Consider the following 11,625-nt stretch of genomic DNA (forward strand, 5'->3'; position numbering starts at 1 on the left):
ACATCATCGACTGCATCCTTATGTAATACATGTATCACTAGCCACTTTAACTATGCCACTTTGTTTACTTTGTCTACATACTCATCTCATATGTATATACTGTACTCGATACCATCTACTGTATGCTGCTCTGTACCATCACTCACTCATATATCCTTATGTACATATTCTTTATCCCCTAACACTGTGTATAAGACAGTAGTTTTAGAATTGTTAGTTAGATTACTTGTTGGTTATCACTGCATTGTCGGAACTAGAAGCACAAGCATTTCGCTACACTCGCATTAACATCTGCTAACCATGTGTATGTGACAAATAAATTTGATTTGATTTGATTTGATTTATTGTGTGTGTGTGAGTCCAGTGTGTGTGTATGTGTGTGTCAGTCACTGTGTGTGTGTGAGTCCAGTGTATGTGTCCAGTGAGTATTTTCAGTGTGTGTTTGTGTCCAGTGTGTGTGTGTGTATAAACTGTGTGTGTGTGTGTGTGTGTTTGTGTGTGTGTTTGTGTGTGTGACCTGTGTGTGTGACCTGTGTGTGTGTCCCCAGTGTGTGTGAGTATGTCCTGTGTGTGTGTGTGTGTGTGTGTGTGTGTGTGTGTGTGTGTTGTGTGTGTGTGGGTGTTTGTGTGTGTGTGTCCAGTGTGTGTGACCTGTGTGTGTGTCCCCAGTGTGTGTGAGTATGTCCTGTGTGTGTGTGTGTGTGTGTGTGTGTGTGTGTGTGTGTGTGTGTGTGTGTGTGTGTTTGTGTGTGTATGTGTCCAGTGTGTGTCCAGTGTATGTGTGTGAATGTACTTCCTGTATGTGTGTGTGTCCAGTGTGTGTGTGTGTGTGTCATTATTTACAGGGACACCGAGGAGTCAACATGAACCCAAAACCCTGGATAGAGCGGCTCAGTGAATGTGGAGGTGAATGTGATCAGGTGGGTCAGTGTGTCAGAGGAGGCTCTATAGAAGGACAGAGTGCCGGCTGGCCAGTCCAGATACACTCCTACTCTGTGGGGGCTGGAGGAGGGGACGTCTATGGTAGTGGGATTACTATTGTGCCAGGCAGCGTAACTGTGGTCAGAGCAGTACAGACTCCAGGACTTGTCATTGTATCCAAGCCAACAGTCCTTAACCCCTCCTCTCCTGCTGATTCCTTTATATGTCACTCCTATATCAGCCCTCCCACTCCACTCTACCTCCCAGTAACAGCGCCCAGTCAGACCCTCTCTACACAGCACCTGTCCCCAGTACTCAAATCTCTCTGGGTGATCAGGATACGGCTGCTTCTTTCTCCTACATGTCACCTTTCTCTTCTCCTCAGACAGAGAGAGGCGTCTGTTTACTGTGTTTAGGTCCAGTGTGAGATCACAGACATCTGATGGATGAAACCAGACACAATATTAGAAATCCCCATCATTCACATTAGAATGTTAACTCACTTTTCACTAATTCATTTAATGTAGATGTTTCTAGGTATCAAAAGGAGAAGTTAAGGTAACTTGAGACTTGTTGAATGGTCATATGTTATACTGTATGGTAATATAAAACACACTTATTCACATTAATTACACACACACACACACACACACACACACACACACACACACACATTTCGTATGTAACACACACACAAACACACATTGTCAAAGCTTCTCTTTGTAAACGTTGGTGTCCCTGATTTCTGCTTCTGTAGAACTACAGCTGATATTTAATATGACCAAGTAAGTAATAATGGTGGTCTTTGACTTAACTTGAATTAAGACTTATTCTTAGTCAAATTCTTCACAGCTGTCAACACTCACATTTTCTAAGTCCAGATTTCATTCTGTTCTCTCCACCATGTTCCACACTGTAGCGGTAAGCAGAAGGACAGACACTCATTGAGGAATACACATGAACTCACACACACACACGCGCACACACACACACACACGCACGCAGGCACGCATGCACGCACACACACACACACGGTCAAGCGTGACACACGGTCAATGTTTGTCTGTGTGTGTCCAGTATGTGTGTGTGTGTCGAGTGTGTGTGTCCAGTGTGTGTGTGTGTGTGTGTGTGTGAGTGTGTCCAGTGTTTGTGTGTGTCCAGTGTGTGTGTTTGTGTCCAGTATGTGTGTGTGTCCAGTGCGCGTGTGTGTGTGTGTCCAGTGTGTGTGTGTGTGTGTAATTCCAGTGTGTGTGTGTGTGTGTGTGTGTGTAATTCCAGTGTGTGTTTCACATACACATACATAGGAACACACTGGACACACAGGACACACACTCACACCCAGTCAGCATATAACTTTGTCCAAGTGGTGGTCAGAATGTTTGTCTTAACTAGCCTGATAAGTCAAACATGTCTGATATTGACATAAACCCTCTACATACTTGAGTTTCTCCAGTCTGCAGTGTGGATCCTCCAGTCCAGCAGAGAGCAGTCTGACTCCTGAGTCTCCTGGGTGATTGTAGCTCAGGTCCAGCTCTCTCAGGTGTGAGGGGTTTGACCTCAGTGCTGAGACCAGAGAAGCACAGCCTTCCTCTGTGACTAGACAGCCCGACAGCCTGCAAAGAGTCAAATCATATTAAAATCACAGTGATATTCATCGGTGGTGAGAATAGTGACAGTATATTTTTTCAACATATTCAGATATATCAGTGTCCTGAAAGCTGCCGTATCTATTAATAAATTAACATATCATTATTATAAATGATCAAAGTAGTGCCTGTTTTTGTAGAGAAAGAAATATATAGTACGAATATGTAGACTGACCAGACCAGTTTAAAAAGCAGTATCAGTCAAAAGACAGACAGTGAGGTATCAGATTTAGACTGTATTGAGTATACAGTCCACACCATATCTATTTAGACAGTGAGGTATCAGATTTAGATTGTATTGAGTATACAGTCCACACCATATCTATTTAGACAGTGAGGTATCAGATTTAGATTGTATTGAGTATACAGTCCACACCATATCTATTTAGACAGTGAGGTATCAGATATAGATTGTATTGAGTATACAGTCCACACCATATATATTTAGACAGTGAGGTATCAGATTTAGATTGTATTGAGTATACAGTCCACACCATATCTATTTAGACAGTGAGGTATCAGATATAGATTGTATTGAGTAAACAGTCCACACCATATCTATTTAGACAGTGAGGTATCAGATTTATATTGTATTGAGTATACAGTCCACACCATATCTATTTTGACAGTGAAGCTAACATTTTAAATGTTTCTCTGTACTCCAACATTTTGGATTTGAGATCAAATGTTTCATATGAGGTGACAGTTTATAATGTCACCTTTTATTTGAGGGTATTTTTTAAAATTTTATTTCACCTTTATTTAACCAGGTAGGCTAGTTGAGAACAAGTTCTCATTTGCAACTGCGACCTGGCCAAGATAAAGCATAGTCGTGTGAACAGACAACACAGAGTTACACATGGAGTAAACAATTAACAAGTCAATAACACAGTAGAAAAAAAGGGGAGTCTATATACATTGTGTGCAAAAGGCATGAGGAGGTAGGCGAAAAATTACAATTTTGCAGATTAACACTGGAGTGATAAATGATCAGATGGTAATGTACAGGTAGAGATATTGGTGTGCAAAAGAGCAGAAAATTAAATAAATAAAAACAGTATGGGGATGAGGTAGGTAAAAATGGGTGGGCTATTTACCGATAGACTATGTACAGCTGCAGCGATCAGTTAGCTGCTTAGATAGCAGATGTTTGAAGTTGTTGAGGGAGATAAAAGTCTCCAACTTCAGCAATTTTTGCAATTCGTTCCAATCACAGGCAGCAAGAGCAACATCATTGATATATACAGAGAAAAGAGTCGGCCCGAGGATTGAACCCTGTGGCACCCCCATAGAGACTGCCAGAGGACCGGACAGCATGCCCTCCGATTTGACACACTGAACTCTGTCTGCAAAGTAAATGGTGAACCAGGCAAGGCAGTCATCCGAAAAACCGAGGCTACTGAGTCTGCCGATAAGAATATGGTGATTGACAGAGTCGAAAGCCTTGGCAAGGTCGATGAAGACGGCTGCACAGCACTGTCTTTTATCGATGGCGGTTATGATATCGTTTAGTACCTTGAGCGTGGCTGAGGTGCACCCGTGACCGGCTCGGAAACCAGATTGCACAGCGGAGAAGGTACGGTGGGATTTGAGATGGTCAGTGACCTGTTTGTTGACTTGGCTTTCGAAGACCTTAGATAGGCAGGGCAGGATGGATATAGGTCTGTAACAGTTTGGGTCCAGGGTGTCTCCCCCTTTGAAGAGGGGGATGACTGCGGCAGCTTTCCAATCCTTGGGGATCTCAGACGATATGAAAGAGAGGTTGAACAGGCTGGTAATAGGGTTGCGACAATGGCGGCGGATAGTTTCAGAAATAGAGTGTCCAGATTGTCAAGCCCAGCTGATTTGTACGGGTCCAGGTTTTGCAGCTCTTTCAGAACATCTGCTATCTGGATTTGGGTAAAGGAGAACCTGGAGAGGCTTGGGCTAGTAGCTGCGGGGGGGGCGGAGCTGTTGGCCGAGATTGGAGTAACCAGGCGGAAGGCATGGCCAGCCGTTGAGAAATGCTTGTTGAAGTTTTCGATAATCATGGATTTATCTGTAGTGACTGTGTTACCTAGCCTCAGTGCAGTGGGCAGCTGGGAGGAGGTGCTCTTGTTCTCCATGGACTTCACAGTGTCCCAGTTGGTCAGGATGACGTCTATGAGGGTGCCCTTGTTTACAGATTTAGGGTTGTACCTGGTGGGTTCCTTGATGATTTGTGTGAGATTGAGGGCATCAAGCTTAGATTGTAGGACTTCCGGGGTGTAAAGCATATCCCAGTTTAGGTCACCTAACAGAACAAACTCTGAAGCTAGATGGGGGCGATCAATTCACAAATGGTGTCCAGGGCACAGCTGGGAGCTGAGGGGGGTCGGTAGCAGGCGGCAACAGTGAGAGACTTATTTCTGGAGAGAGTCATTTTCAAAATTAGTAGTTCGAACTGTTTGGGTATGGACCTGGAATGTATGACATTACTTTGCAGGCTATCTCTGCAGTAGACTGCAACTCCTCCCCCTTTGGCAGTTATATCTTGACGGAAAATGTTATGGGTATGGAAATCTCAGAATTTTTGGTGGCCTTCCTGAGCCAGGATTCAGACACGGCAAGGACATCAGGGTTAGCAGAGTGTGCTAAAGCAGTAAGTAAAACAAACTTAGGGAGGAGGCTTCTGATGTTGACATGCATGAAACCAAGGCTTACATATCTGTTTCACCATTTAGAGAAATAAAAGCACTTTATGTATCTAGTCCCCCATTCAAAGAAGTCATAAATATTCTGACCAACTCACTTATAGTGTATTAAAGTAGTCAAAAGTTTAGTATTTGGTCCCATATTCTTTGAACACAATGACTACATCAAGCCTGTGACGCCATCATTGAGAAAGATCATGAATGAATCATGAATAATAATGAGTGAGGGAGTTAGAGGCTACAACAAAACATACTAACCTCTCACCTTTAACCTCAAATAAAAGGTGACACTCTGTACTGTCTCCTAATTTGAAACATTCTATCTCAAATCGAAAATGCTGGAGCACAGCACCAAATTTACAACTGTACGCTTCACTGTCCAAACACATATGGTGTCTGGTAAACACATGTGGATCTGGTGAACAGTTATCACTTGTTGACCAACTACAGGAATACTGACCTCAGAGTCTCCAGTTTACAGTGGGGATTCCCCAGTCCATCAGAGAGCAGCTTCACTCCTGAATCCTTCAGGTCATTGTTACTCAGATCCAGCTCTCTCAGGTGTGAGGGGTTTGACCTCAGAGCTGAGACCAGAGAAGCACAGCCTTCCTCTGTGACTCCACAGTCTGACAGCCTGCAAAGAGATCATCATGACTTCACAAACACACTGTTAATTTAACACCAGTAGTGTAGAAGGACAATTGCAGATGCATTTGTTTTATTCTCTCAAACAGCATATATATTCATGTTCTAACTCCTGAATTGTACGATCATAACGTTATGTAATGTGAAAATCAATTAATTGGCATAAAAAGTTATTCAATAATAAATATTTTTTTCTCAACTGAATATTTCTTCCTGATGATTAGTTCTTATATGTCATTTTATTTACTCACAGAGCAGCTCTGGAGGCTTTGACCACTGGCAGCAGCCTCAGAAGACCTTCCTCTGATCTGTAGTATTTCTTCAGGTCAAACACATCCAGCTCCTTTTCTGAAGTCAGCAACACAAAGACCAGAGCTGACCACTGTGCAGGTGACAGGTTGTGTTCTGAGAGACTTCCTGATCTCAGGTAGCTTTGGATCTCCTCCACTAGAGAATGGTCATTCAGCTCATTCAGACAGTGGAACATATTGATGCTCCTCTCTGGAGAGGGATTCTCCCTGATCTTCTTCTTGATATACTTGACTGTTTCTTCATGGCTCTGTGAGCTGCTTCTTGTCTTTGTCAGTAGACCTCGTAAGTGCTTCTGATTGGACTCCAGTGAGAGGCCCAGAAGGAAGCGGAGGAAAAGGTCCAGGTTTCCCGTCTCACTTTGTAAGGCTTTATCCACAGCACTCTTGAAGACTGTAAATTTAGGCTTGTGTCTTTTCCTCACAGAAAGATTCCTGGACGTTGATTGAGCTTTGGCCATTAGATTCTGAACAGCCAAGAAAAGATACTGGACTTTGTTTGCAGTTTGTCCATTAGATTCTCATTGTTGTTGATGAATGAGAGGAACACATATACAGCAGCCAGAAACTCCTGAATGCTCAGATGAACAAAGCAGTACACCTTGTCCTGGTACAGCACACATTCCTCTTTAAAGAGCTGTGTGCACAATCCTGAGTACACTGAGGCTTCATTGACATCAATGCCAGCTTCTTTCAGGTCTTTTTCATAGAAAATCTGATTGCCTTTCACAAGCTGTTGAAAAGCCAGTTTTCCCAGTGACAGAATGCTCTCTTTATTCCAGTGTGGACCTGTCTCTTCTTTCCCAAGATACTTTTCATTCTTCTGTTTGGTATGAAACACCACAAGGTGTGTGTACATCTCAGTCAGAGTCTTGGGCATCTCTTCTCTCTTATGTTTCAGCATGTGTTCAAGGACTGTTGCAGAAATCCAACAGAAGACTGGAATGTGGCACATGATGTGGAGGCTCCTTGATGTCTTTATGTGTGAGAGGATTCTGCTGGCCAGGTCCTCATCACTGAATCTCTTCCTGAAGTACTCCTCCTTCTGTGGGTCATTGAACCCTCGTACCTCGGTCACCTGGTCAACACACCCTGAAGGGATCTTATTGGCTGCTGCAGGTCGGGTAGTTATCCAGAGGAGAGCAGAGGGAAGCAGATTTCCTTTGATGAGATTTGTCAGCAGAACATCCACTGAGGTTGACTCTGTGACGTCCCAACAGATCTTGTTCTTCTGGAAGTCTAGGGGCAGTCGGCACTCATCCAGACCATCAAAGATGAACAGAACTTTGTACTTGTCGTAGTTGGAGATTCTTGATTGTTTGGTTTCCATTGAGAAGTGATTAAGAAGTTCAATCAAAGTGTGTTTGTCGCCTTTCATCAAATTCAGCTCCCGAAAAGGGAATGAAAATACAAATTGGACATCCTGATTTGCTTTTCCTTCAGCCCAGTCCAGAATGAACTTCTGCACAGAGACTGTTTTTCCAATGCCAGCAACTCCCTTTGTCAGCACAGTTCTGATAGGTTTGTCTTGTCCAGTTAAGGGTTTGAAGATGTCGTTACATTTGATTGCAGTCTCTGATCTTGCTTGTTTCCTGGTTGTTGTCTCAATCTGTCTCAGCTCATGTTCATTATTGACCTCTCCTGATCCACCCTCTGTGATGTAGAGCTCTGTGTAGATCTTATTGAGAAATGTTGGGTTTCCTTGTTTAGCGATCCCCTCAAATACACATTGAAACTTCTTCTTTAGATTAGATTTGAGTTCACGTTGGCAAATCACAGCAGGATCATCTGAATGAAGAAATAACACAGAGGATATTAATATTATGTCTGTTTTAATGTCTACAGTATTGTAGGACTGTTATAAAGTTTTACATTATAATAATTTATTCTCTTAACTGACTGTATAAATGTGTAAATGATTTCATTATGCATTACAGACTGGTGTGACTGATTATATTATTATTGGTATTATTGATGGTATTATTAATGTTCTCTCTCTCTAAATTAATCACCACAACACATTCCTGCTGCTACTTGATGAGGTCACCAGGTGTTGTGTTAAGGCTGCTACAATATCATTGAGTTACACAGCTACTTTAGTTGTACTTTAGTTACAGCTTTTAAATGTTATAAAACATCATTCAACATGAGGCAGACAGATTTTACATTTCTCCAGTGTGTCAGCAAGCTCCTTCTGGTTCATTTTCCTCAGGATGTGCAGTGTGATCTTCAGAGCCCCCTCTCTGGCACTGCTCTCCTGCTTCTCATCTTCAGCATCCACCATTTCCTGCTTCTGACTCTCAAAGCATTCTGGGAGTTCTGGACTAAGAATCCTCTTGAACATCTTCAGCTCGTTCTTCACAAATGTCAGAATTTTCTGTTCAAGCAACTGAAATAAATCAAGTAAATTAGTTATGCAAGAGACTAAATGCTTTCTCATTAACACATTAATGAATGATTGACAGATCAACTTTACTTGAGGTAAACAAAAACAAATGTACATAACAGGACCACATACACTGAACATGGAGTCCAGGTCTGTTTGATGACTCTGGGAAGACTGACCACTGAGAATCTCTGACCCTGATCTCTCCTGTTGGTTTCTGTGGACAAAACATTAGATTACATCTCCTCATCCAGGGAGTACACACACACACACACACACACACACACACACACACACACACGGAGGGAATGTTGTGTTTGTTTAATTGTTTTAGGAATATGAAAATGGACAAAAGGATGAGGCTATGGATTATGAAAACAACAACAATAAATGGGAAAATGGGAGAGGAGAAATGACTAGAGACAGTGTTGTTTAACTCACTGACCAGGACCCATGAGTTCTTCTTACCTTTGTTCAGTAGAAAAGTCTCCCTCTCTAAAGGTTAGAGGAGGTTCCATAGACCAGTCACTCTTCATGGACACACAGCTGGGAACAGGGGAGGCTGGTCTCTCCTGCTTGATTGGACTTCAACACAACAGAGACAAACATTACATCTCTCATCTACTCTGAGTTCAGATGGGGAATCATAAGAAGAGTTTCACAAATAGAACTGACTTCTAGACGGTCGTTGGCGCGAGCAGTGTGTCATTTTTAATGAGATTAATTTAGCGACGCGAGCGTTGTAGTCAGTCTGTCAGCCCCGCTAAAAGGCTGGTGTCGTTACTCTGCCTTCTCCGGGGGATGTTGAGGTAAATTTACTAACCGGGAGGGTTGAATGATGTAATTTATTGGAGGTCTGGAAGACGCACTCTCGAGGTTGTTTACTCACAATATCAGATATTAAGATGATTTTTATAATGAATGTATACTGAGGTTGAAGTTCTGACTAGTGATTATTTACCCGGTGTTCAATACCTGCTATTGAGGCGTCCTGAAAATAATATTCAAAAGTTCGGTCCTTGGACACAGAGGGTTTAAACACTACAGAAACAACCGGGGAGCCGGTGATGATGTAGTGGTAGCTATGGTAACTAGGATGCTGCTGGTAGAGTAGCTAGCTAGCTTACCGAGCTGTACCGAATAGCTAGGATAACTAGGATGCTGCTGGTAGAGTAGCTAGCTAGCTTACCGAGCTGTACCGACTAGCTAGGATAACTAGGATGCTGCTGGTAGAGTAGCTAGCTAGCTTACCGAGCTGTACCGACTAGCTTGGTTAGTTAGCAGGTCGTTCGTCTGTCCCTCGTCTCGATGATGAATCCGGTGAACCACAAAATGAAACGAGGATAGAGAGTGAAAAGGATCTGGCTACACTCATAATGTCCCTCACCGTAAAGAAAAAAGCAAATTGAACAATAAACGTCGGTGTCTCAACACTAAAACAAACTGTCGTTATTCCCCAAGATCACCTCAGTCCACTCTGCGCGTAACCGGACAATATCCACACCGAACGTGGACGCGGACAGTTCTGTACGGGGACGCGGACAGTTCCAGAACGCGGACATGAGCAGTGCAACACAATAACCTAAACCCAGTCTTTACAGTGGGTTACATTAGTAATATTCATTTTTTATTATTATGTTTAACAAACATTTTTACAAAATTATAACAACATTTTGAGATCAAACATTCAGTTTTTTTACGACAATATGTTGAGATCTGGGTCCATATGGCCAAAGTGTCTGAGTAGAAAATTGGTCGTATAAGTGCTGAGAATAAAGACATTTTACACTTATGGGTATAAATGACCTAGTTACCTACCCATTGCCTAAATTACCTACCCACCTAGTCAGTAGATATTTAGGACACCTCATGAGCTGTCCTAAGTAGTTAAGAGTTAACAGCAGGTGTCTTGATAATACTATAGAATCATGCAGTGAGTCAGTGGTTCCTGAGCCACATGTAATTGCATTGCAGTAGTTAAAAATAATGTTTTTATATTTCTATGTGATCAACCCATAAATGATATAGACCTACATGCAACAGTATGTCTTGTGCTTTTGGCGATGAGTTATGTATGATAATTATGCATAACAAGTGATACCATGTATGCATAGCATTTTGTCTTCATTTTGGCAGATTAACTCATGCTTATTTCTGAAGATTAACTCAGGTTGGAGTTGGAGCTGTGACCGAAGGGTGGCTGGTTCGAATCCCGGCCGGGCGCTGGAAAAAACAGGTGGAATTGATCTGACCACTGGATGGCTGCTGGGTTCACATCCTCAAAACATGAACCTTTTGTTGATCAGAACTCTAGAGGTTCTTCTTCACTGAACCCCAAAATATATATAACTTTTATTGATTTCATATTTTAAGGAAGTGATAGAAGCCTTTTTATAAGGAACCTTGTTTTCTAAACACATTTTTCTTTTGATGATTTAATTATCTACATCATGTTATTTCAAGTTCTCCCTTTGGAGCGCAACATCATATTGTTAAAAAATACTCCTAAATTGGGGATGGATATAAATTGGGCAGTTGAAGGCGTCTAGGGTGTAATATGTGTTCGATGAAAATGAACATTGTATGAAACGTTGTAGGCAACATTATTGGAAGGGACTTGATGCCCACTATGCCAAAGATATTTAGAGTTGTTAAACGGGTGTGAAGAGAGTGTTGATGTAACAGTTATATTGTCAATATTCTGCTGGTAACAACCATCACAATTGGTTAAAATATGCATTCCATTATATTAGTCAATAATTAAGAGAAGGCAAAGTGGTTGTGTCATGTAAAAATCCTATCAAATGTCTGACATTGCAACGAGTACAGTCAGGGTGCCGTGGAACCCCTGCAGTACCTCCCCAGACCCCGGATTGAGAACCCCTGCAGTACCTCCACAGACCCCGGATTGAGAACCCCTGCAGTACCTCCACAGACCCCGGATTGAGAACCCCTGCAGTACCTCCACAGACCCCGGATTGAGAACCCCTGCAGTACCTCCACAGACCCCGGATTGAGAACCCCTGCAGTACCTCCACAGACCCCAG

At 42.4% G+C, this 11,625-nt stretch overlaps 1 protein-coding gene across 1 annotated transcript; it reads right to left on the bottom strand.

Annotated features, from left to right (window-relative positions):
- Positions 1-470: 470 nt before the first annotated feature.
- Positions 471-10,988, bottom strand: LOC135570156 (NACHT, LRR and PYD domains-containing protein 3-like). The gene is made up of 10 exons (XM_065016234.1): positions 9,830-10,988; positions 9,047-9,163; positions 8,711-8,795; positions 8,359-8,581; positions 6,682-7,980; positions 6,136-6,643; positions 5,700-5,873; positions 2,361-2,534; positions 1,788-1,834; positions 471-1,360 (listed from the first exon to the last, which is right to left on the bottom strand). Exons 2-10 carry the CDS (start codon positions 9,112-9,114, stop codon positions 840-842), a joined length of 3,099 nt encoding a protein of 1,032 aa, XP_064872306.1. The 5' UTR covers positions 9,115-9,163; positions 9,830-10,988; the 3' UTR covers positions 471-839.
- Between the last annotated feature and the right edge of the window lie 637 nt (positions 10,989-11,625).

Source organism: Oncorhynchus nerka, unplaced genomic scaffold (genome assembly GCF_034236695.1).
Source record: "Oncorhynchus nerka isolate Pitt River unplaced genomic scaffold, Oner_Uvic_2.0 unplaced_scaffold_1071, whole genome shotgun sequence".
NCBI classification, from domain to species: domain Eukaryota; kingdom Metazoa; phylum Chordata; class Actinopteri; order Salmoniformes; family Salmonidae; genus Oncorhynchus; species Oncorhynchus nerka.